General features: G+C 41.6%; 1 protein-coding gene across 1 annotated transcript; it reads right to left on the reverse strand.

Moving 5' to 3' along the window:
- Positions 1–27,511, reverse strand: ARL6IP5 (ADP ribosylation factor like GTPase 6 interacting protein 5). Its single transcript, XM_043977435.1, has 3 exons — positions 27,034–27,511; positions 6,361–6,578; positions 1–1,210 (listed from the first exon to the last, which is right to left on the reverse strand). Exons 1-3 carry the CDS (start codon positions 27,207–27,209, stop codon positions 1,038–1,040), a joined length of 567 nt encoding a protein of 188 aa, XP_043833370.1. The 5' UTR covers positions 27,210–27,511; the 3' UTR covers positions 1–1,037.

Raw genomic sequence — 27,511 nt, forward strand, 5'->3', positions numbered from 1 at the left:
TTTAAATGAATTATCTATCCAGAATATTTATTTCACGGCGTTCCAAACGGTACAATTAGAAGGTAAGGGGAAAACTAAACCAAACAAACAAGAACCAATTATTCACGTGAGTTTTCCACCATCCTTCCTAGAACAACCACCACAAAAAAGCTTTTATGAGTAATATAAATAGTACTCAGTAGAGCTCAAGATTTGTTAATGCATCTGGTCAAGCATGACACAGGTTACACAGCTGCCTTCTTGAAGAAAGGCAACACTCATTCTCATTTTGTAGCATAAGCTTGCTGGTGCAAAATCGATTACGCCAACTTAAAGAAGTTATAGAAACCCAACAACATATTTTGCGGGATTCCCACGTAGCAGACTTTAAATCTGTAAACAGAGTGGGGAGTGTTTATCCAGTTTTCAATGCATGGAATCAAGCAGAAAGAAAAAGCAATACATGAACTCAGCTCTTAAAAGAGAATAATAAGCAATTTACATACAAAAGCTTTCCATCCCAAGGTTTGGAGGGGTAGGGGAAGAGGTATGTCTTATGTTATCTATTCTAATTAACAGACACTTCTATTCACCTGTATATACCTCCCTATTTTTATTTGTTTCTTAAGGCTGTTTTGGACTCCTTTAAGATATAAACAATATTTATCATTGCATTAGACATTATTAACACTGATCAATACTTAGAAATATGTTCATTATAACAAAGAATCAAGGGTCATTTTTATACCCATGAAGAAAGACAGGTTTTGCTCAGTTTGTCTAAACAAGTACAGACTAAAAGACTAAAAATGTCTTAGGACATAAAAGGAAGCGAGTGGGTGGCTTTTGGTTGGGTTCTCCTCCTCTCCACAATGTCAAGAGTTGGATATGGTTTGGCCTACCCGCATCTTGCCACCTAGTTACGTCTCACTTAGGGCTCTCTCTATGGGCACCTCACATTTCGTACACACACACAGGAAGCGAGTTCTGGACAGGAGCAAAGGAAAAAAACAAAACTATTCCTGCCACGGATTTAATGAACGTCAGGCTATAGACGCTTATTCTTTTCCTTTGCTGATTATATCAGCAAACTTGTTGAAGCTGTCTTCTTGCTGCTCCAGGGCATCAAGGATGATGCCCATGGGGGTTTTCTTCAAGCCTATGCCTTCCATTTTATTTTCCAGTTTGTTCTTGATATTCCGAAGTCTCAAGGAAGCATGGATGAACATCACTGGAAAAACAACAAGACAAAAATGTTTACAATTTGAATCCGTTCTCCTTATGAATATTCCATCCACTGTTCTCAAAACTGGGGGGGGGGCAAATAGCACTCTCATTTATCCAGCCCAAATACATTGGGTTTTCCAATTTATCTGAAACGTTTTGCTCTCCTTCCCAATCCCCACCACATCAGGAGGGGCTAAAGAGGTCATCTGATGCCCTGGGGAGCTTTTCCATGGTGAGGGAATTACAGGGGGTCCCTTGTTTCTCAGGCTCCCTTCCTGGAGGGCCAGTTTTAAATCCCCTGTGTCCAGGTTTTCTCTACATGACACCGAGGCATACTTGATCAGGATAGTAAGCTGGACTACAGCCAGGGGCTTTTAACCTAGAGTCTGCAGTCATATTGCAGGGGCTCCATGAACTTAGATGAGAAAAACAGTACGTCTTTATTTTCGCTAACCTCTAACTGAAACTCTTCCCTTCAATCATGAATATAGGCAATAAAACATTATTGTGAAAAGTGGTCTGTTCACAGACTATACCAAACCATCAAAAGGGTCTGTTATACAGAAAGGGGGAAGACCCCCCTATACTAGAGTTTTTAAATCTTTTACACGTGTCCTTTGTCCCGGTTTTAGATAGAAGAAAGATGTATTAGTGTGGTTTGCATCTCGATATAGAAATAGATTGAAAAACTGGGCAGGGAAAAGCACTTTTTTCAGTCTGTCTTTCAACAAAACACAAGGGTGTTGTTTATGTATTTTTTTTTTATTTTTTTGGTGAGGCAATTGGGGTTAAGTGACTTGCCCAGGGTCACACAGCTAGTAAGTAAGGGTGTTATTTAAATGAATTATCCAGGGGCGGCTAGGTGGCACAGTGGATAAATCACTGGTCCTGGATTCAGGAGGACCTAAGTTCAAATCTGACCTCAGACACTTGACACTTACTAGCTGTGTGACCTTGGGCAAGTCACTTAACCCCCATTGCCCCACAAAACAAAAACAAAAAACAATAAATGAATTATCCATCCAGAATATCTGTGGTGAGGTCCAGAGAGTCAGGAGAGAGCTGGGAGGGCAATGAATCCACCTCTAATCCAGCTACAATGTCTATCTGTAGCCCACAAACCCTGGAAGGAACATTGGAGTACAGCAATGAGTACAAGGAGAAGTCCCAACCAGTGTTGACTTGGTTCTGAGAGCAATTGCACACGTAACCACAACTCAGGAAATCTCACAGCCTGATTCAGAGGGGCCCAAGGCAGTCCAGGACAGTGTAGTTTGATAATGAGGCAGACAAAGGGGGCCAGAGCCTTCCCCAAGTGTTCCACGCTGAGGTGTGCAGATGCCAGACACCTCTGGCCAGGCCAGCCTGGTGTAGATGAGTTAAGTGTCAATTGCAGGGGTCGAGAGATGGTCCACAGATTGCCCTCCCAGCTGTTTCATTTCCTTTGTAGTTTTCCCCTCCATGCCTCTTCTGCCTTCTCCCTCTGGGTCATCCCTCCACCCTGCCAGCCCTCTTGCCCCATTGCCCCTGGGGCAGCCATTCTGTAGCAGGCCACTGGCCTTCCTGCTCTTCCTGGACTTACGTCTGCCTCTCTGGACTTCACCACTATGCCCCTGCTTTCCGGCTCCTTCTCTGTGTCTTCTCTCTCTCTCTCTCTCTCTCTCTCTCTCTCTCTCTCTCTCTCTCTCTTTTTAAGTGAGGCAATTAGGGTTAAGTGACTTGCCCAAAGTCACACAGCTAGTAAGTGTGAAGTGTCTGAGGCTGGATTTGAACTCAGGTACTCCTGAATCCAGGGCCAGTGCTCTATCCACTGCACCACCAAGCTGTCCCTGTGTCTTCTCTCTTTAGAGCAGAAGTTTCTTGAGGGCAGGGACTGTTTTTCTCTCATCCGCAGTGCTCAGCACAGTGACTGGAACATAGCCAACGCTTAATAAATGCCTGCTGCCTTCCCATGCTTCAGCAGTCACTCTAGGTATTTCTGAGATGAAACAGTATAGAGGCTCCCACTGGACAGAAGTCATGAAGGCCTGAGTTCAAATCTTACCTGACAATAGCTGAGTGATCCTGGGCATGTAGGTTAAATTCTCTGAGTCTTACAAAAACAGGGGTAATATTATCTGTGATACCCATACCTCCCAGGGTTGAGAAGGGAATCAAATGATAGAAAATATGGAAAGTACTATGCAAACCTTCAAAGTGATGTAAAACCTAGTTATGATTATTCTAATGAAGCTCTAACTGCATGAATTTGGGAGTTCTCTCCAATGATGAAAATAACAACCCTTAACAACCCTTTTCTGGAAGGCCTGGGATAATCAACATATTTGGGGGGGGGCAGTGATGTTATCTGTATAGAGAATGCCTGATGAGGAAATTCCTCCTATCAGCTCAGATTTGCACCTGGTCTTAGGGAGTTCCCTTGGGCGCTGACTGAGAAGTGAGTGTACACGTCAGAGCCAGGACTTCAACCTGGGTTCTGACCTCGAGGCTGTCTCTCTAGCCACTAGGCTTCTCTGTCTCTCTAAATCAGCCTCCAGCAGAATGACCGAAATGTAAACTTAGGCTAGTATTTGGGGAAAGCAAGATGGGGAGGAAAAAAAAAAGAAACACCCCAGCTCAGAGCCTTGATTTTGGAACGAGTCCCACCTTTTAAAATTCCAGTCAAGCACACTGTTTGAGCCAGTGAGTTCACTGAAGAAATCCTGTCCGAGTTAAAAATAAGTGTTCCCTCTAACTCGCTAGGCTGGTATTTCCTTGCACATTTCAATGTATACCTTTTGAGATTTTGATTTCTGCTAAGCAGAATGGAAGTTCACCATGCCTCCTCACTGTGTGCCGAGAGCAGACGCCCTACTGTCAGTGGACAGAGAACCATCTTAGGTTCAGCTGCCCACCAAGTCAGAAATGGCTTACATTTCCTGGGAGTCCATGATCTAGGTTCCAGTGTAAGAACCAGCTTAACCACACTGGAGTCGTGGGATCACAGAGGAACCCTGAGGCCCAGAGTCATCCTAGGTGACATGAGTAGTGACAGTGGGATCACTTGAATCCAGATCCTCTGATTCCAAAACCAGTGCTATTCTCCCACGTTGCCCATTTCCCACACCATACCACGAAGTCTCTATGCCGTTGTGGTAAAAATTATTTGTGGTAAAGATTCAATATCGCAGTTTTAGCTGAATCATTTGGGAGGGGCCACACCTGGCCCACCCTGAGATTACATATGCTACTGAGAAGGACCTCCCTTTTTGGAGGAGGAAAAACTGAACGCCACTGGAAGGGAGGCAACTTCTGGTAGGCAGGGCATGTTCAAGAGTTCTGGCTCTTTCAGCCCAGCAGAGGAGTCTTGTGGCGTCCGGGACCTGGCGATGGCACGTGTTTTGCTCTGTTCTGACGAGTAACTGTAGACTGACCGGGGTTGGTGAGTTTTAATTAAGGAAAATCCTAAATTCCTTTGAACTAGCTTAATTGGGAATGCTCTGGGATTACACAGGCTAAGCTTAGAGTTAAGACTATCTGTATTTCTACTTCCTTATTTCCTTAATTGGTTTCACCTTTGTGGTTTAATTAATTCCCAAGTAATAAAACCTGATCCTTTATGAACTAAAGCTCAGAGGCTCCTTTTCTTATTGGCCTGGGAGGAATATATATAAAAAGGAAAGTTCAAAGGGGAGATTAAACCTAAGAGTCCCTCATATTTCCAGGACCCCAATATTAAGGCAAGTCACCCAAATAATGCTCTGTATATCAAATTTTGGCCCTCACACAGTGATGTCAACCCTTTAGTACTAATTCAGAAGCAAAACAGGAAGAATATGGTGGCCAATATAATGTCAGGCCAAGATAGAAATTTAAGCTTCCCAATAGAGCCAAACCTAAGAGAGAAAATTATAAAGACAGCTTGAAAGAAGTGGCAACAAAAGGTGGGTCTTGTCCTCACCTTCCTGATGAACCGAGGGAGGGAGGGAACAAGCATTTATGAAGTTCCTACCGTGTCCTAAGCACTTTACAAACATTACCTCACTGGATCCTCACAACAGGTAGGTGCTATTACTATCCCAATTTTACAGAGGAGGAAACTAAGGCAAACAACGTTAAGTTGACTTCCCCAGGGTCGCATAGTTAGTAAGTATTTGAGGCCAGATTTTAACTCTTCCTGACCCCAGGCCCAGCCTTCCATCCACTGGGTAGAAAATAAATGGCAGATCTCCAAAAGAACAATCAATTCTTTGAAGGCATCAAATGTCCTTAGTGGCTACCGCACTTCATAGATTTATGGGATTTCAGAGTGGGAAGGTACGTCAGTAACCATCAGATCTAACCCATAACCAAAGAAGGATCTTTACAATATACCAGCCAAATGGTTGTCCAGCCTCCACCCAAAGACACCCAGTGAGGGGGAGCTCACAACTTCCCAGACCAGTCCTGGCAGTCAGAGATAGCTCGAGGAAGTTTTTCTAACCACAAGCTTAAATTTACCTCTCCACCTCATCTTTTCAGGTTCTGCCCTCAGAGGCTAAGGAGAACGAGTCTAATCTTTTGTCCACAGGAGCCCATGTGGTAGCAGAGTGGACAGAGTATGGAACTTTAAGTAAGGAAGACCCAAGTTCAAATCCTGCCTCCAACACTTAATAGTTGTGTGATTCTGGGCAAGTCACTTCATTTAAGCCTTAGTTTCCTAATCTTTAAAATGATAACTTCCATGGTTATCATGAGGATAAAATGAGATAATGTTTGTAAAGCCCTTCGCAAACCCTAAAGTGTTATATAAATATTATTACTGATTATTACTCATCTGTAAAAAGAGTTAAGGTCCCTTCTAGTTCCATGATACTTGAAAATAATTATCACGCTACCTTAATTCTTCTCTCCTAGATGCCTCCAGTTCCTTTCACTTGCCCTCCTGCGGTCCCTTTACCATCCTGGTTTCTTTCCTATGGATACTCTCCGGCTTATCAAGGTCCTCCCTAAATAAGGTCTAGAACCAAACATGACACTCCAGCTAGGGTCTGGCCAGGCCTGAGAAGAGTTAAGACCATAATCCCCTTCTTCCCAGAAGCTATAATGCCTCTCAGCAGAGAATGAACTTGGTTTCTTATCCACCATGTGCTATGTAAAAATTAGAAAGGAAAGGCAGGAGGCAACTTCACTTACGCAGCAGAGGAAAGGTGATTCCAAACACAAAGACCATGACCCCACCAAAGAAGGAGATGAGGAAGTAACTGGACAGCATGACCACCATGACGAAGGTGGTGGGGTACTGCTTCTTCAGGCGTCGAAGGACGTCTTTATTCTGGGCGGCCCACACGAAGCCCGTGAACACCAGCACCACCACCGAGCCCCCCAGAATCATGTTGAAGGGACTCAGGAACCTGGAAGAGGCAAAGGACAGAGAAGGATGAGATCCAGACAAGGGACTTGTTTGAGGGCTGCCATTTTGTTTGTTTGTTTTTGGCAAGGCAATTGGGGTTAAGTGACTTGCCCAGGGTCACACAGCTAGTAAGTGACAAGTGTCTGAAGCTGGATTTGAACTCAGGTACTCCTGAATCCAGGGCCGGTGCTCTATCCACTGCGCCACCTAGCTGCCCCAGGGCTGCCATTTTTAATGTTATTGTGTGGATCAGATGTGATTGTGTATGCAAAGCATGACAAAGCTATCAGTTATTATTTTTTTAAGGCATCCAAATGGTGTTGTGGATCAAGCACCAAGCTTTGTACAAAGTCACAAAGGCAATGGAGGGGGAAATAAGTATTTACTAAATGCCCTACTGGGGCAGCTAGGTGGCACAGTGGATAGAACGCTAGGCTTGGAATCAGGAAGACTGAGTTCAAATCCAACCTCGGACACTTACTAGTTATGTGACCCTGGGCAAGTCACTTAACCCATTTGCTTTTATCCACTGGAGAAGGAAATGGCAGACCACTCTAGTATCTTTGCCAAGAAAACCACATGGATAGGTCCACAGGGTTATGAAGTTGGATATGACTAAAAATCAAAAACAACAACAAGGCACCTTACTAGGTGCCAGACACTGAGCAAAGTGCTTTACAAATATTATCTCGTTTGATTCTCACAACAAACCTGGGAGGCAGGTGCTTTAATAACACGGGCTCATAGACTTAGAGATGAGAGGGACCCTGTTGGTCATCTGGTCCAATCACCTCATGGGGGGAAATGGGTGAGAATGAGGAAATGGAGGCTCAGGTAAATGACTTGACTTTCCCAGGATCTCAAAGGCAGCAAGTTAGCAGAGACAGTATTTGAACTCTGGACCTCTGACTCCAAACACAGCACACTCTTCCCATTGCATTTAAATCTTACCACTGACATGCAGCAGCTGTGTGACCCTGTTTGAGTCACTTAACCTATGAGCCTCAGTTTCTTTTTCTGTAAACTGAGGATGAGAATACACTGAGCACCCCCTTTGCAGAAAGGTTATCAGGCTAAAGTGCGAGTGTATACATGAAGTATTTTACAAGTCTAAAAGCATTATGTAAATGTCACTAATTATGATGATTGTCAAAGGATCTATTTGTGAAAGGGACTGCAAAGCCAGCTAGTCCAACCCCCTCATTTTACAGAGGAGGAAACTGAGGCCCAGAAAGGGGAATAACTTGCCCAAGACACAGCTGGGGTTTTAGCTCTAGTCCCATAATTCCAAAAGCTCTACTTTCCCCACAGCACCACAATGCTCCTCACCATCAACCAGCACTATGCTACAGGTGGATGTCTGTGGCATTTTTGTTTATTCATTTTCAGTCACACTGGCCTCTTTGTTACCCCATTTGGGGTTTTCTTGGCAGAGATACTGGAGTGGTTTGCCATTTCCTTCTCCAGCTCAGTTTACAGAGGAGGAAACTGAGGCAAATGGGGTTAAGTGACTTGCCCAGGGTCACACAAGCTAGGAAGTGACTGAACTGAGGTCTTCCAGACTCTAGGTCTAGCAATTTATCCACTGTACCACCTACCTGCTCATTTTTATCCTTAGGAGCCAAAATTCTCCTAGAATCTAATACTGCAATTTGTGATAGCTGAGCCATTTAATTTTTTAAAATACATTTTTATTGATATTCTTTTTAAAAAAAAATCACCAAAGTTTCTCCCAGTATTCCTCTTCTCCATGTGAGTCAACAAACATAACAAATAATATTTTTGAAGGGGAAGAAAGGAGAGAAAAAAATCAGCAAAACCGATCAATATATTTTTTTTATTTTACATATAAGGTATTTTATTTTTTCCGTTACATGTAAAGATAGTTCTCAACTTTTGTTTATACAAGCTTTACAATTTCAGATTTTTCTCCCTCCCTCCCCCCTCCCCTAGACAGCAGGTAATCTGATAGAGGTTATATCTATAGATCTATATACATATACATATACATATATCTATACACACATATATATACACATAATAACACTAATCCTATTTCTGCATTAGTCCTGTTATAAGAGAAAAAATCAGAGCAATGATGCAAAACCTCAAAATAGAAAAAAAAAACAACAGCACCAAAAACAAAAGAAATAGTTATGATTCAATCAGCATCTATACTCCACAGTTCTTTTTTTTTTCCCCCTTGGATTTGGAGATCCTCTTCCATCATGAGTTCCCTGGAACTCTTCTGTACCATTGCATTGGTGAGAAGAATATAGTCCATCACAGTAGGTCAACACTCAATGTTGATGATACTGTGTACAATGTTCTTCTGGTTCTGCTCATCTCACTCATCATCAGCTCACATAAGACCCTCCAGGTTTCTCTGAACTCCTCCTGCTCATCATTTCTTACAGCACAATAGTATTCCATTGTATTCATATACCACAACTTGTCCAGCCATTCCCCAATTGATGGGCACCCCCTCAACTTCCAATTCCTTGCCACCACATAAAGAGCAGCTATAAATTCAATATATTTTTTAAAGTCTGAAATTTTGATCACTGTGCCACACCTGTGAGCTCCCATCTCTGCAAAGGAGTTGGGAGGAGGTGTGTTCTCACAACTCTTCTTAAGAGCCTTGGCAACATTCCCTTTTGATTGTTTGTGTGCTCCTCCTTCCCCTTCCGTTGTGTCAATTGCTTTCTTGCCTCTGCTTACTTAAATCTGCATCAGTTTCACTAAATCTTTTTATGCTTTTCTGTATCCATCCCACTCACTAACGGGGCCAACCTAAAGTTTAATAAGATCAAGTACATCTGACGAATGAACAAGACACAGCCTGACATAGCAGAGAGAAGACCACTAACCAAGATCCCAAAGCACACAAAATTTCCATTGTATTTGTCTCACGCCCAATTTTTAAGCTATTTTGTAGCAATTATACAACCCCCGGGAATGGGGAAAACACATGATAAGTAGAAACAAAGTGCAAACACACGGAAGCAGGAAGGACCAGGCTTCATCCTTTTTCAAAAATGGAGTCAGTCACCAGGTGCATTAGTGATCAGCTTTTTATTGAGGGTGAAACACTAAGGGGCATCTTGTTGGAAACCAGAAAGAGCCTCAGGAGCTCGGATTCTCTTCATCACCCCTGAATGTACCTGGCGCTAATGGGAAATTAGGCAATGCTGAAATGCACTGAGAACTTGATCCAAATAGCTTTTCTTTCATAAAGAAACGTTGGACAAGCTCACCTCTGAGGAAATACAGCATGTGACAAGATGTGGGCCTTTTCTCTGAACTACCCTTTAAAAGGAAACATTTTGTCACTGATATCTTCAGCTTTTCCATCTCTTTTATCTCTAAATAAAACTTGATTCCCCTCACCAAGCCAGAGGAGCTATTCCCCATGACAAAAAATGAAAAAAGGAAAAGAAAAAAGAAAGTGGTTCCCTAAAACTGACCAATGTATCCACTGAGTCAGAAAGTACAGATGGTACGTACTTCTCCAATGATGGGAGAGGGTCTGGAATATACTGATATATTATGGAAGGAGATACTGTGATGCAAAATGAGAGGAGAGGTAATAAAATAGAATGAAATGGTCTAAATTACTATATGGGGCTGTCTTCTATCCTTCTTTGCATGGCCAGCACTACACAATGTAGGTTTTTAAAAAAATTCCCAACAATGGAATATGATGAAACATACATTTTTGTTTGGTTTGTTTTTGTTTGTTTTGTTTGCAGGGCAATGAGGGTTAAGTGACTTGCCGAGGGTCACACAGCTAGTAAGTGTAAAGTGCCTGAGGCCAGATTTGAACTCAGGTACTCCTGAATCCAGGGCCAGTGCTTTATCCACTGTGCCACCTAGCTGCCCCCAAAACATACATGTTTGTAGTGATCTTCTCTCCCCCCCCCCCCTCCCTTCTCCCACCCTCTCAGGATGCATACCTTTCTCATCTCCTCTCAGAGGGTTTCACTCAAGTGCTACCTTCTATAGGAGGCCCATCCTGGGTTACAGGTATCCTCCTTCAAGAAACTGCTTTCTGTATTTCCTATTTGTTTATACATATCCATATGTATGCACATACAGATATCCATATGTATATACATACAGAGATATACGTACATAGGTGTGTATATCTCTCCAGTTCTTAACATAGCACTAACACATAATAATTATTTAATGACTGCTCATTCATTCATTCATTTATTCACTCACTCATTCATTTATTCATTCAATTTATCCCTCCATAGAATATGAGTTGCATGAGAGCAGGGACAGTTTCATTTTTGTCTTTGCATTCTGAACATGTAGCATAGTGCCCACATACATTAAGTGCTTAATAAATGTTTGCTGATTAGATGACCATTTTTCTGCTCTGAAGAGGAGAGCTCCAGGTGTGGAACGCTGCATATACTCTAAACTGGGGCAGTTTTATTAGTTGCATCCATTTTGATCATCTTTTTCTTTGTTTGAGGAAAGGTTCTAGGGCAGTGTACTGGGAAGTGATGGATATTTTAAAAGAATATTGGGGCAGCTAGTTGGCACAGTAGATAGAGCAGGAGCCCTGGAAACAGGAGGACCTGAATTCAAATCCAGTCTCAGATACTTACTAGCTGTGTGACTCTGGGCAAGTCACTTAATCCCAACTGCCTCCCAAAAAAGTATATATAAAAGGTTTCAATAGAAAAATAGAAAAGAATATCCTTGTTGTTATCTGGATTCACACAGAGATCAGCAAATCTGAATCCAAACATGTTCATATTTTTATATCATGCTCCCACTGTCCATTCTGAAAGACTGTACAAATGGACTTTATAAAGGGCAAATATGTGGTAATGTGGTTTAACAGTTTCTTTCAAACACATGCTATCAGTCTAAGTTCTACAGGAACTACATGGGGAGACAGACAGACAGACAGATAGAGATAGAGATAGATGAATGAGGAGGATGGCTGAAGTATAGAAAACAAGGTTTGGAAATGTCTTGGAAGTGAATGTCTGAATGAGACAAACTCCTTAAAAATCTCAAAGATTAATTGTGCTACAGGATGACCAAAATGAGATAATGTATGTAGAGTGCTTTGCAAATCTTTAAATGCTATATTACTATCAACTCTTTTCCTGAGATAATGTATGTATAATGCTTTGCAAATCTTTAAATGCTATATTAATTTCAGCTCTTATCCTCAGGGAAAAAAGAGTTCTAGACTTGGGAGTCAGGAGACCTGGATTCAAATCTTGGTTTCGCTCATTATCAGATGTGTGCCCTTGGTTAAGTCACTGTACCTGTCCAACTCTCAGTTTACTCATCTTAAAAATGGAAACTATAATGCCTGTCCTACCTACATCTCACATGGTGGTTGTGAAGAAAGTTCTTTATAAACCTTAGAGGGCAATATCAATGTGAACTGCAACCCCTCAGATATTTTTATGATGAAAAATAATGCGCCCAAATTTGATGAGACACAGGACCATAGAAGGGGGTCAATCTTTTTTGTGTCCTAGGCTTTCCCTACTTCCCCACACTGGCAGGCAGGTAAAACCTATAGATTTCTCAAATTAATGTGTTTTCTTAACATTCATAATTGAAAGAAGTACTAAATTTCAGTTAGTGAAAGTAAAGTTTATTCTTCCCCTCCTCCATCCATGTCCACGAATCCCCTGAAACCTATCTATGGACTCCAACCAAAAAGGATCTCTGATGATGATGACAATCGCTCTTATTTATGTAGCACTTTAAAGTTTGCAAAGCATTTACAAATAGTATCTGATTTGCTCCTCACCACTCTGGGAGGTAGGTATTGTAATTATCCCCTCCTTACAGTTGAGGAAACTAAGGTAGACAAGTTAAATGACTTGCTTACTAAAAAGGTCTTCCTGATACCAGGTCTAATGCTCTATTTCACCAAATTGCTTCAACTGAGAATCAGAGGTTGCATATAATGGCCCAAGGATATGGCCAGATTTGATCCTCTTTAATAGAGAAATATTTCTTTTATATATATATTATTATTTTTTTTTTTTGCAGTGTAATGGGGGTTAAATGACTTGCCCAGGGTCACACAACTAGTAAGTGTCAAGTGTCTAACAACGGATTTGAACTCAGGCCCCCTGAATCCAGGACCAGTGCTTTATCCACTGCGCCACCCTTTCAAGATTTCTTTAAAAATAAGAATAAAGCTATGAAGAAAAACAACAAAGAAACACATTTCTCCTATTTTCCCCCAGACAAGTAAAATAATCTGGAGCACATTCTAGAAGCAACGTCTACTTCATTTTAGAGAATAGCCCTTCCTCCCCAATCTGCTTCTCACTTGTTCCAGCTGCTCAGTGTGGTCACTCACTACAAGAATCTGCTTTTGGTTTACAACACACCCAGCCCTAATCTATAATTAGATGAGGATCAAACCTTCCGAACTGGAAAAAATGAACAACATTACTCGGGACAGAAATCACTTTCAGCCATGTGCAAACAGTGGAATTCTTTTCTACTGTTCCTTTCATGAAGGGCAACAGATTCTCAGGGCCAGGTAATGAATCTTGACGTGCCACATGTCACAAATAACCCTGTCACCAAAACCACTCCAAAAAAAAAACAGAAAAAAAAACACACAGAGAAAAGGGCTTCATTTTTTTTTCCAAGGGAAGGCATCCATGCTGAACCTGAAACTAGTACTAAGTGAAGATGAGTCAAACTTTAGTAACAGTTGTGCTGTTAGTCATATGTCATAGGAAACCCCTGGAAGATTCAGGCTCAGCTTGCCATAAATACACCACCCATATTTCATCCAGACAACTGGCTGTGGTCTCAGCTAGGAGTCAGACATACACAGTTGCTGCCTCAGACTCATATGAAGACAACTGTACATTCTGGGGGAAAATGGCCAAGATGCTCACTTTAAAAACAAATTCAAAAGTGTTTAACCGGATAATTTCCTTTTGGAGATATCACATTTAAAAAGCCCTTCCTTAGGATGAGAAAAAGAGCCATAGTCGTAAATTACAGATGGAAAGGGTTGTTTGTTGTTTTTTGTTTTTTTTAAAATAAGCTGGGAAAACTGGCCAATTGGTTTGGCTATACCGCATAGCCTTGCTTATTCTGTGCATTAACCAACTGTAAAGAATCTATTTCTTCATTGTAACTAAAGAGTCATGAAAAACTGGAAGGGGGTGCGGGGAGAAGGGAATCAGCACTCCCTGTTCTAAGGGAAGAAGAGGTGGCTATTAATGGGCACTGACATATCACAGAGTCAGCCAAAGTAACTCAAGAAAGCTGACCCTCTTTGCAATCTTATTGCAATTTACTGGAGAAGAAAAATACAAAACCGCCATATCCTATCCTAATCACAGAAGCAAAGATCTGTGGAGCTTGAAATTATCTTCGAGCAGAAAAAGTGATTTGCCCAAGGTTATATTGACTTCATAATGTAGCAATTTACTTAAAAGTCAGAGATTTGGGAGTGGCCTAAGAAGATGAAATATTTTGAAGATTTCTAAACAATTCTGCATGGACTATACAGGATTATACGAGGGAGGTACTACGACTATACAAAGGAAAAAATAACATCCCCTCTCCTCAGGAAGCTTCCAATCTAGCTAGGTGGACAACAGCATGCAAAAAAAGCACATAGGAAATTAAAATAAGATATATATATATATATATATATTTTTTTTTTGACAGAAGAAGGTAGCAACAGCTGGGAGGAATTGGGACAGATTGATGTCATTTCAGCGGAGTTTGGAAACAGTCAAGAGATTCAACAGGAGGCAAATACAAAGGCCTGAAAAATTAATTTGAGCCTAGAAATCTATGCTGGACTGAGGGTAAATAAGGAGCATTAACACTGTACGTCTTTAGGGAGAGCTGCTTTGAATTGCCAAGTACAAATTCAGAAGATTAAAGTGTAATTGGGAAATATTTAACAAAATCAATAAAAATACAATAAACCATAGACACACATATTCTTAGAAACCTCCCCCCACCCCCAAGTAATGGTTTTCTATGTCAATATGTGGCCCACAGGGATCCTTATATATAGTTTAGTGGTCCCCATTTTGATTTGAGTCTGATACCACTGATCCTGTCCAAATCACATTTTACACATGAAAAAGAAAAATAAACACTAAGACCAAGGAAAGGCAGTGACTTGGCAAAGGTCACACAAATGGTAGTAAATAAGAGAGTTGGGATTTGAATTCACAGGCTCTGACTCCAAATGATAACAATAGCTTTAAAATTTGCCAATCACTTTATACATTATCTCATTTGGTCCTCAACCAACAACCCTGAGAGGGAGGTATTATTATTATTATTATTAACCCCCTTTTATAGATGATCAAACTGAGACAAACAGAGGTTAAGTGACTTGTCTAAGGTCACACAGCTAATACGTATTTGAGGAAGGATTTGAACTCAGGTCTTTATCCCTCTAAGTCCCACACTCTATCAAGCCTCAGAAAAATTGGAATCTGGGAAAGACCTTAGTTTAAAAAGGCCAAGGTATCCGCATCTGGGGCCATGTCCAGTCATCCTGACATATGTCCTTGCCACTGCACTCCAATGACTCTGGAGGAGAAGGTGAGGCTGATGACTTTGAACCGCTCAGTCTCATTTAAATCTAATTCACTTGCAAAGTGAAGACAACACCCTCCTGATGTCCTTGGTCCTCTTTGAGAATGAATGACAAACAATAACAACACTCCACCCACTATGCCACCTTGTGATCTTCTTTCAGGTCAAATCTAGTTTTTTCATGATGCAGAGTTCTTGAAACCTTTCTGTTCAAGAAACATTATCTATTAAGTGCCTGCTGTATACAAAGCAGTACCTACCGGGTATGAAACCAAAAAAGAAATATTTTCTGCCCCTAAGAAACTTCAGTTTTACTGGAGCATGTAATAGGCACACAGATACAGAAATACAGCATTACTATATTCCTAATCACTAATTAAATGACAAATAGAAAACACCATTAGCCTAATACTTTCCTAATGATTCATTTCATCTGTTACAACTAATTTATTCAACTTAAAACAAGGCAAGAATTATGTTTACACTAGATGTGAGTTTATTTTTATGCCTAAAAGGCTTAATTTAGATTAGAATTCATATATTACTATCAGCATATAATGGTTCTATTTACCTTCCCACAAGGCAGCTACCTTTCAACAAGGATGGCTGGCTAACAAGTCACCTGTAAACACTTCAGATTAGGTGGCAGTGAACAATTAACCCTAAGAACTGGAGTATAAAGGGAAGGATAATATGTGCATCCACAATTAGAAAGACTCATTTTTATGAATTCAAATCTGGCCCCGGCCATTGTGACCTTTCACAAGTCACTGAACCCTGTTTGCTTCAGTTTCCTCTCTATAAAATGAGCTGGAGAAGGAAATGGCAAACCACTCCAGTATCTTTGCCAAGAAAACCCCAAAATGGGCTCATGAAGAGTTGGACATGGCTGAAAAGAATGAAGAACAATTAACCCCATGAACCAAAGTGTAAAGGGAAGGATAATGTATGTATCTATAATCTATTCTTCTTTGCTACCTTAGTAGCCAAAAGGAAGAGACAATTATTAACTGAAAGTGTGATTCTAAATCCTTTAACAGCTCATAGAGAAGCCTGGTGTAGTGAATAGGCCAATGAACTTGTAGTGTTAGAGGACCCAAGTTCTAATTCCACTTTAGCATTTACTAGTTGTATGACCAGGGAAAGTACTAAAAAGTATATGGAGCTAAAGATTAGATAATTTACCGTCACTAGAAAGAAGTTAACCATAGTATAGCAATTGTTCCTTACACCTGCGCAGTCTGGCCACTTAATTTCTCTGGGTCTCAATTTTCTCATCTGTAAAATGGCAGAGGGATTGAATTCTGCGGTCCCTTCTGGCTCTAAATCTAAGAGCCTGTAAACATAAAGATGATAAGTAGAGCGGGGTTTTAATTGTACTTAGTTTGGCATTGCTCTCCATTACCAATTTTGGTATTCTCATCTTTTCCTCCTAAATAATCAAAACAATGTGGATGTAGAATATTCTAAGCAGGTTAGAAAACAGTCAAGTCACAGTTATAGATCTCTTTCTTCATGATAGCCCTATAAGGTAGGTGGGTGAATATTATTTCCACTTTACAGGTGAAGAAACTGAGGCACAGAGCTAGCAAGTTTGAAAAGTGGCATTCAAAGCCATGTATCTTTCCTACTTCTAAGTCCAGTGTTCTTTTCCTACTCTGAGTGGGCTTCCTAGACACACCACATCCCTGCATTAGCTAATGCACTATGCATGGAAGAGGTGAGAAAATTCCCATCTATTAAGAGTAAAGGCTTTCTGATCTGGGAGGACTCGGATGTGAAAAAGAAAAGACTCAAAGCAAGAGAAAGAGGCAATCCCTAGGGACCAGCAATGCTCTAGGGTGTCACTTAACCCTAAAGTTAAATGGTGAGAAGATAAATGAACAATGACAAAGTTATATTCCATTTCTTTAGGGACAGTTTCCCCTGTAAATAACTAATATTTTTTTAAAGGATCCTAGTCCTCATATTATTTTGTATAAACTGAAAGAAATCAATTTCCATCTTTGCAGATTTTCCTAAATCAGGGGCTCCTCACCTTAACAAGTTTCAAAGACTTGAATGGAGTCCATTATGGGATAAGCTAAGTGGACTACTTACTAACTGTCTGATGCTGGGCAAGTCACTTAACTTCTGTCTGCCTCAGTTTCCTCAAATGAAAAATGGGGATAATAATAATACAATACCTCACGGGGGGGGGGGGGGGAGAGGGTTGTGAGGGTTAAATGAGTTATCTGTAAAGTATTTTGAAACCCTTAAGGTGCTATGTAAATATTAATCATTATTGTTAATTAAAATTATATCTGCAAAAACTCATTTTAGTGACATTTTCCTCAGGAAGGGTAGTGAGTTCAAGTCAGCCTAAATTCCCCTTACTAGGACAAAAAGGGATTTTGGGAAACAGATCAGACAGCCATAAAGCATATCCATGCAGACTGGGGAATTGTGTACTAGAGATACAGGAGTGCTGGTTGGGAATATCAGGTTACCAGTAACTTGAGACATCTGATGAGGTACATGGTCAGATAGAGAGAAATGTGGCTTTATTCTGCTGGAGAGGTGTCTGACTTGTACAAAAGAGGGGGGCAGTCATCTACATTTCCCAGCCCATCATTAGATTCCTCATCTAACAAGGAATAATCACTGGTATCCAATCTATGTCAAGTGATCTCAAGCTAGACCCCCACCACATCGGGTGAATCCCCTAGAGGATTCATAGAAAGACATGCACAAGAGTTAGTTAGCATAGAATGTACAAGTATGGCTGGGTGGCAATCTGCCCAAGCGGAGGGATTTAGGGAGGGAGGGAGTACCCACATTGATGAGATAGACAACTAAGGACTTGTCTTATTATGAGCGAAGATGGTCATGTGAGCTCAAGTTAACAGAAATCTTAATTTGGCCAGTAAACATTTATTTGTTTTTTTGTTTGTTTTTGTGAGGCAATTGGGGTTAAGTGACTTGCCCAGGGTCACACAGCTAGTAAGTGTTAAGTGTCTGAGGCGGAGGGGAGGGGAGGGAAGAAAAAAATCCAATAGTGAATTTATGGTAGGACCAGAGTGAGAATTAAGGGGAATAAGGATGTGCATGAGGGGAGAGAGCATCCATATCAAGGTCACAGATTCATTGGAGCAAAATCCCAGAATGGTCTGATATTTCCCATGTCCTTTTCTTAGTTCTTCCCCCACTCCAAAGTGATTGATTGGGGGTAGGTTGCTGAAAGCAAGAAAGTTGAGGTATCTGGCTTCTTAGTACTGGGAGGTCTCCCCAAAGGACTGACACAGGAAGTCTTCTTTGGGGAATAAAAACAAGAACTGACCCTTACAAAATATTTTAAATTTTTCAAAAAAATTATGTTACCCATATTTCCCAAGTATCCCTCTCCTCTCCTCAAGAGCCAACCTCATAACAAAGAATACAACAGACTTTCAAGTCTGGGGGAAAAAAAAAACAACAGACACAATGAAAAAATCTGATATTATATTCAGTGTTCCACACCCACAGTCTTCTAACTCTTTAGAGTAATGCTTTAAATTTTGCCAAGTGTTTTATATGAATCATCTCCCTTGGGCCTCACAAAAGCCATGAGAGGAAAAAGGTCTTTCAGGTATCTTTTTACAAATGAAGAAACTTAGCCTTGGCAACACATATACTACAAGTGAGAAGTAGCATCATACATTGGATAGGACACTGGGAAGGAGTCAAGAATCTCTCCTCTGATGCTTGTAAGTAGCATGCTCCTGGATGAGTCACTTAAGTTTCCTTTGCCTCAGTTGTCTCATCTGTAAAATCAGAGGGTTGAGGTTGACGGCCTCTTAGGTTCCTCCTACGACTAAATTGCTCATCTTTATGAACTGAGTGGTTAAGTAGTCCAAGGTCCCAGGTAGTAAGAGGCAAAGCTGGAATTTGAACCCAGGGTATTAGACTCTATCTAGCAAACTGTATTCTGATTTATTTTCTGTGTGCTAGACAGATGCGTTTCAATCTTGCTAGACAATGTGTTTCAATGCTGGATGTATACTTTGTTTGAGGCTGATTAGGGTGGACAACATATGCCACTTCCCTACCCCAATCTTTGTGCTTTGTAAGGAATTCAAGTCCTTACGAAATATATCATAAAGTAAAGCCACAATTCAGATGGAAACTTGTGATCAAGGAGCAGAGGGGTCCATCATCCGCAGCAAGAGAGAGAACCCGGCACATGCACAGCATCATCCAGCATTCCTATTCAATGGAATGAGGTGAAAGAGATCTATTATCCAAGATTTATTCTCTGTCTATTTAAAACAGCAGAGCTTCCATAACCATTGAGTTTGAGGAGCTGAAAGCTACCAAAAGCAAGGATCGCAGCTCTATGGGTTGTCGAAGAGTCTCATCTGTGAGGCTGGCAGAGTAAACGGCTTCAAACAACACGACAAATCAGGATTAACAGCTGATCAAAGCGACCTGAAGTTTCAAGTTCAACTTCTGGCAGCTGGTTATTAGGAGAAGAAATATGCCTTATAATGAAGAAATCCAAGTTTGAGTCCCAGCTCCTCCATGAAACTGCACTGATTAGAGCTTCTATTTAAAATTTCTTTTAAACAGAACAGAGTTTCTTTTAAAGTGTATCTTTCTGATATTGCTGTTATTATATCAAGTGTTTTCCTGGTTCTTCTCACTTCACCCTGCATCAGTTCCTACAAGTCTTCCTCAGTTTCTCTGAAACCATCCCGGTCATCAATTCTTATATCGCAAAAGTATTCCATCATGTTCACTTACTGTAATTCATTCAGCCATTTCTCAGTGGATAAGTATCCCTTAGTTTACAGTTCTTTGCCATCAAAAGAAGAACTGCTATAAATAGTTTTGTACCCATAGATCTATAGCCTCTGCTGGGGAAATGGCTCCAAGCTTTTTCCTGAAATAAAGGTTCATTTATTTTAAATACTATATTTTATGGGTGTTGTCTGAATGAGTCATGAACACCAAGTCTTTGTTTGTTTGCTTGTTTTGCGGGGCAATGGGGGTTAAGTGACTTGCCCAGGGTCACACAGCTAGTAAGTGTCAAGTGTCTGAGGCCAGATTTGAACTCAGGTCCTCCCGAATCCAGGGCCGGTGCTCTATCCACTGTGCCACCTAGCTGCCTCCTAACACTAAGTCTTTGAAGAAGTAAAAGTGAGGATCACTCAAAGGGCAACAAAGAGGCACAAGGTGGGTATGGGCTAACTGCAACACATGACAGTTGAGGAATTAAAAAGATCTAAAGGATGTCATCAAAGAAATGAAGGAATGACCCAAAAAGAAGATGGGTCGCTTACATGTTAAGACTGATAGTCTGAGTGCAGCATTTTGGAAGAATTGATGGGAGACCTTGAACAAGCATCACTGGCATTCAATAAATGTTTGCTGCATTGAAACAAAACAAAACAAAACAAAACAAACAAACAATATATATATATATATATATATATATATATATATATATATATAGAGAGAGAGAGAGAGAGAGAGAGAGAGAGAGAGAGAGAGAGAGGTGTAATAGGAGACATTAGGAAGAATAGAACACAAAGGGCTTCCTTTTGTCCTCAGGGAACTTAAAATCTAATTGGGAAGAGAGTATACACACATACAAATATGTATATCTCCAATGAGAGAGAAGGAGAGGGGGGGCACATGCAGAGAGAAAAAGAGAAAGCTATGGGGGCTGGGGGGAGGAGAGAAAGAGAGACAGAGAGAGAAAGAGAGAAAAACGGACAGACACACACACACAAAAAATAAAAGTATAAAAGCGTCAGGAAGTAACATGAGACAGACAATTCAAGAATGGAGACATGGCAATCAAAACAATTCTTTTCCAACTGCTTAGAGGTAGCTGGTGGTACAGTGGATAGAGAGCTAGGCCCAGGGTCACGAGGACCTATGTTCAAATCCAGCTTCAGAGACACTTACTAGCTGAGTGACCCTAGGAAAATCACTTAACTTCCATCTACCTCACTTTCCTCAACTGTAGAATGGGGATAATAATAATACCTACTTCACATAGTAGGTACAAGTGCCAATTCCCTTCTCCCTGCCATTCGTGAAAGTCCTTATTTATTACACTTCCTTACCCAACTTTTTAATTTTAAATACAATTGTACTCAATACATGTATTGTAAGAACAGTTGGATTTATTCATTTACTGTAAATAAAATAATCTCAGTGTAACTAGAGGGAAAGAAGCCGACATCTGAGGGACCAGTACTTGAAATTCTTCCTGAAGTCAAGCCATGGGCTTATAAAAGCTTTAGAAAGGAATGGGAATGGAAAAGAGGTTGTTAACTTGAGGAATGTTTTGAAGGAAGACGTGAACACTGACAGATTGGATGTGGTAATGGGGGGTAAGGATGTAGCCAAAATGGCGCCAAGGTTTTCAGCTTAGATAATAGAAAAATGGTGAGCTATAGAGCAGTGAGGAGGGGGAGGCCATTGTGGGAGAGAAGATAATGAATGTCATTTTATGGTTGGTGAGTTTCAAATGGCATTAGTATCTCTATAATAAGAAAGGTATAGATCATCTGTAGGTTCAGTCATATTTTCATTTGTACACCTGAAGGATTGGTGACTATTTTCAGGGAATGAATCTGCCTCAGACTAACCTAGAAGGAAGGGCCTATGGATTTGTTTGAGGCACAAAGTGATGGGACTAGTTAACTCCACGTCTAGCACTCTCTCCATGGAGCCAGGCTGTCTTTATTTTATTACTTCAGTGATGCCATATCATAATCACTGATGGAGACACACAGTGTCTCTTCTAAAGCTATGAGGCCTTGGTAACCTAGCAACCTCTACATCTCAGGTAGATAGAAGACCTAGGGGGTGATGAGATCATTGTCCTCAGGTAGCTGAAAGGCTGTCACATAGAAGGAAGATTCCTTCTATTGTTCTCAACGGAGGACCCATGTGATAAAATACAGAGAGGTAAATTTCAGGTAGACATAAGATGATACCGTCTACAAATTAGTTAGCCAGGACAGCACACTGGACTCCAGAGTCAAGAAGACCTCAGTTTGAATCCTGCCTGAGACACTTACTAGCAAGTCACTTAACTTGTCTGCCTCAGTTTCTTCATCTGTAAAATGGGCATAGTCACAGCACCTACCTTCCAGGGTTGTTACGAAGATAAAATAAGATTTGTCAAGTGCTATTCAGACCTTAAAAAATACAATATAGATGCTAGCTCTTATATTTCTTGGATATTGCAATATGGGAATTTGTTTTCCTTGAATATGGATATCTGCTAAAAAAAAAAAAAGGTTTTGTTTTACCTCAGGGGGATGAGAGGGAGAGAAAACAAATGCTTATTAATTGAAAAAATAATCTTAAATACAGTACTGGCTAGAAACTTTCCAAATACACCAAAATATTTATAGCAGCGCTTTTTGTAGTAACGAATGGAAACAAACCCAATACTTGTTGATTGGGGAATGACTCAACAAATTGTACTGTAAGAAATGACAAATAAGATTTCAGAAAATATGGAGTAATGTCCTTCCTTTTATTTTTGATCTATTGTAGGGATATCTACCTGCGTAGGGAAAAGCTACATTCAGAAATGAAGGTTATGTAATCAACAAAGAATGCCTTTTCTCTGGTGATCATGCACAATCAATCTCATGCAAAAGTAGAACAACAGATAGAGGGATACGGCATATGTATATCTGTCTTATTTGTCCATGGTTGTCTGCATGTTCTCTCCCTTATTAGACCTAGAACTTCTTGAGTGCAGGGCCTGTCTTTTGTATCCCTAGTGCTTAGTGCCTGGCAGGAGCAGATCAAAAAAATTTCTTTAAAGAATACCTAACACAAGGGGCAGCTAGGTGGCTCAGTGGATAATGCCCTGGTCCTGGATTCAGGAGGACCTGAGTTCAAATTTGGCCTCAGACACTTGACACTTACTAACTGTGTGACCTCGGGCAAGTCACTTAACCCTCATTGCCCTGCAAAAAATCATAAACTAAAATTTGTTTTTTAAAACCCACAAGAGGGGCAGCTAGGTGGCACAGTGGATAAAGCACTGGCCCTGGATTCAGGAGGACCTGAGTTCAAATCTGGCCTCAGACACTTGACACTTAACTAGCTGTGTGACCCTGGGCAAGTCACTTAACCCTCATTGCCCTGCAAAAAACCAAAACCAAACCAAACCAAACCAAAACAAAAACCCCACAAGAACACCTAACACAGAACCAAGAGAATAGTGTATACAGTAACAGCAAAATTATTCCAAGAAAAATTGTGAACAACCAAGTAATTCCCAATACCATAAATACTCAAATCAATTACAAAGGATCCATGAAGAAAGATGCTATCTACCTCCAGAGAAAGAACTGATAAATACAAGTATGCATAGCATGGTTTCCTGCACATAGAAACATGTATGTGTACATACATGTACATGTGTGTATGCATGTATGTGCTTGGTGGGAAGGGAGATAGTGCAGAGCTTCCAATGCAACAAAAATAAATTAAATTAAATTTTTAAAAGAATAAAAGAAAAATAGATCATGTTTACAAGGTGCTATTTAGCAATTAAAACTAAGAATGGAATAGGATGACTATCAAACAAATAATGAAAAAGAATTTATTATGTGCTTAGGGGCCATGCATGCCAAGCACTGGAGAAATGAAGAAATACTGAAAACAGTCACTCCCCGTAAGGACCTAAAATTCAAATAGGGGAGACAACATGAACATGGTATATATAAAATGTTTAGATAGATAATGAGCTCCCTGTCACTGGAGGTATCCAAAAAAGAATCCCTGTTAGCAATGAAGAAAAGATTCTTATTGGACTAGCTTAGATGGCCCCAAAGTTCTCTCCCAACTCTTTTTTTTTTTTCCTTTCAGGAATGCTACACACTTTATCCCCTCTTGGGAAAATACATGCCCACACCCAATGTTCTCTGACTCAGAGACCTAGGGAAACCACAGTAACTGAACTATATTGACTCACATGCCCTGACTTATATCCTTGAACCAGTTGGGTGGCCTTGTGGATAGAGCCAACTGGACTTGGAGTCAACTGGACTTGAGTTCAAATCCAATCATGGACTCTTACTAGCTGGGTGTCTGTAGGCAAGTCACTTAATCTCTCTGCCTCCATTTATCTTATCTGTAAATGGGGATAATAAAAGTACTTCATTCAAAGGGTCTCTGTGAGAATCAGAGGTGATATTTCAGGTGCTTTGCAGACCTTTAAGTGCTATATAAATGTTTACTATTATTATGACATCACAATTAAGGACAGATTTTACCAAGACTCTAACTGGATTTTTTTTGTGTGGGGCAATGAGGGTTAAGTGACTTGCCCAGGGTCACACAGCTAGTAAGTGTCAAGCATCTAAGGCCGGATTTGAACTTAGGTTCTCCTGAATTCAGGGCTGGTACTTTATCCACTGTACCACCTAGCTGCCCCTCTAATTAGATTATTAAAGAGATTACTAGCTTTATTTTAGATATGCAACATAATATGGCTTTGAAAATTCAATAATCAACCTAGAATGTTCTTCCCCCTGTCCCAAACCTCAGTTTCTGAAGTCATAGAAATTATATGCATATATATATATAGCTATCTATCTATCTATCCATCATCTATCAATAAATCTAACAATCTATGTATCCCCTGATTGGTGTCAACCAGAAATTACTTTTTGTTTGCTTTTTAAATACTAAATTCAGGTTCCTATTTCAGCAAATTGATCAGTTTCCCCTTCCCCCCTTCTCCTACCCCCTTTATGAGCAATATGATCCAAGGATAAAGAAAGCATCAAAGGTTGCTGACTCAAAGCTGCTTCAAAGCAAATTTTGCTTTATTGGATCACAGACCCTGAGCCAGAACAAACCTTATTTTATAGAAGAATAAACCTGTGAAGTCTGGGTAAAAGAAACTGCTCTAGTTAGGGTATTGAGACCACATCTATGCCAAAATGCAGTCATGCCTATAAAGAACTTTTTAAACCTCAATAGAATGTAAGCTCCTGGTGGGCAGGGGCTTCTGCCTTTGTATCCCGGGTCCTGGCACAGTGGAGAGAGTTGGCCTGAGAGTCAGGAGAACCTGAATTGAAAGTTGGCTTCAGACACAGAGTTAGTTGCTTTAGGCAAGTCACATCCTCCCAGGGCTGTAGGGTAATAATAATAGTTAACCTTATATAGCACTTACTATTCCCAGGCACTGTTCTAAGTGCAATACAATAATCTCATTTGATCTGCCCAGCAACTCTGGGAGGCAAGGTGCTATTATTATGCCCATTTAACAGAGGAAGAAACTGAAGCATACAAAGGTCAAGTGAACTTGCCCAGGGTCACACTATTAAATGTCTTCGGCTGCATCTGAAGTAAGGTCAGGTCTTCCTGACTCCAGGTTCAGAAGCTTATCGACTCTACAAATTTAATTGAAGGTGCTAAGCAGCATCGGGAGAAGGAGTTCATTTAATCTGGGAATTCCCTTTATCAGTAAAATCACAGGTCCAGTCCCCATCTCCAGCTCCGAGCACTATGCCTGGTGCACAGTTAAGGTTGTTGTTTTTTCTTTTTAGAAATGCTTGCTGAATGACTCATAGAAAACTCATTATTATTATGCAGTGAAAGTAAGTTTGACTACTTCTATCAATCACATAATTGCAGGATGACTTTCCAAGATTACAAGACACCGTGCCGTCCAAGCTGAAGGAGGGGTAGAGGCCTCTTAACTGTTTAGATTCATAAGCCAGAAAACCAATAACCCTTTCTCCTCTTTGCAGAAGGGAGGGCAAGGCGTTTCCCTGCTGAAACAATCTCGGGTGGGCATTGTGTTGAATGGTACGGGGCGGGGCTGGGGGAGGGAGGAAGAGAAGGTCCTCAGAAGCCCACAGCAGAGACTGCCCTGAACAAAGCAGGGTACCAGCGCGAGCAGCCCAGGGGATGCTCAAAATGGGAGAGTTGGGGCACCTCTGACCTAGTTTAGTTCCTGTAGCTGACACACCCACGCACCGACGACACACCGCCAGAAGCGCACGCACACACACGCCCACACCGCTACTTCCTCCCGTTTTCAGGGCCCTTGATACCCGGCGTCCCTAGGCCGACAAGGGGCTGCGCAACAAAGGCTCGCCTTTCCCTCCGCCCATGTTCATTGAATCCGGAATTGAGCCCCAGAAAAAGCACCTTGGCCAGAATCCCGCTCGCCTTCAGCTGACTCAAAGCCAGCCACGGTGCTCTGACTCCCCGGGGCCTCCAACCTTAAAGCGCAATGTAAACGTCAGCTTACTGCGTGGGCACCCACCACCATCTCCATCCAATCCACCAAACATGTATTAAGTGCCCACTACGTGCAAGACACAAAGACAAAAACAAAACGGCCCCCGCCCCTAAAAGCTTATATTCTACTAGAACCTACAAGAAACCCACAGCTAAATAAAAATGAAATATATATGTACATATGAATATGTATGTATGTATATTCTATTATATATTTTAAGGAGTGGAGACCACTAAGAGCTAAGAGACCGCCTGTCGGGGGATAGGATTACTGCACTTTGCGGGGGTGGGGGGGATGGGGGCCGTGAAAAGGGGAGAGAAACGCAATTCCCCTGACCATCCGCCCAGCTCCGGCTCCAGAAAAGGGCCGTTTTCTTGCACCAGCTGTTTGCACGGCGCCCGGGCGCTGGCCCCTTTGGTCAGGGTCGGGCAGAGCGAGCCTAGCGTGGGGGGGCAAGCACTGCCTTGGCCTCGCCGGAAAGGCCAATTCCCCAGACCTGGGAAGGTCTGCAGAGCAGCAGCTGGCGCCGGGAGAAGCCCAACCGACGGCCGGAGCTCTAGCACTCTGCACCCGCGTCCCTCCTCCGTCCTTTACCCCGGGGCGCGCACTTACGTACCCCACGATGGAGATCACTATGGCCGCGACCACCATGTAGTTGGTCTGGTAGTAGAGCAGGTTGCTGACCACTCGGTTGTTCCATTTGGAAATGTCCCTGAAGTCGGGGCGCGCGAAGCGGTCGGAGCCCGGGAAGAAGTCGTCCCAAGCGCGGAGCGCGGGCACTTGGAAGTCCATGGTGGCTGGAGCTGAGGCCCGGGCTGAGACTGAGGCTCGGGAATCCGGAGGCGGCGGGCACGGGTCAGCTGAGCAGGGGCTCCGGCAGCGTCGGCTCTGTGGTTGGCGAGCTAAGAGAACGGAGCGTGCGGAAGCGGGAGGGCGGGTTTCCTCTTCTTGCCTCCTCTGTTGGCTGTGAGTTGTCTTGTTGGCTAGTAAAGTGTCCTGAGCCACCCGGTGTTTGGAGAAGACCAAAAGAGGAAAGCAAGGCACCCCCCCACCCCAGTAAATGAAGTGGTAGATGCCTCTCTGTCCTTTTCGTA

This window comes from Dromiciops gliroides, chromosome 1 (genome assembly GCF_019393635.1).
Source record: "Dromiciops gliroides isolate mDroGli1 chromosome 1, mDroGli1.pri, whole genome shotgun sequence".
Lineage (NCBI taxonomy): Eukaryota > Metazoa > Chordata > Mammalia > Microbiotheria > Microbiotheriidae > Dromiciops > Dromiciops gliroides.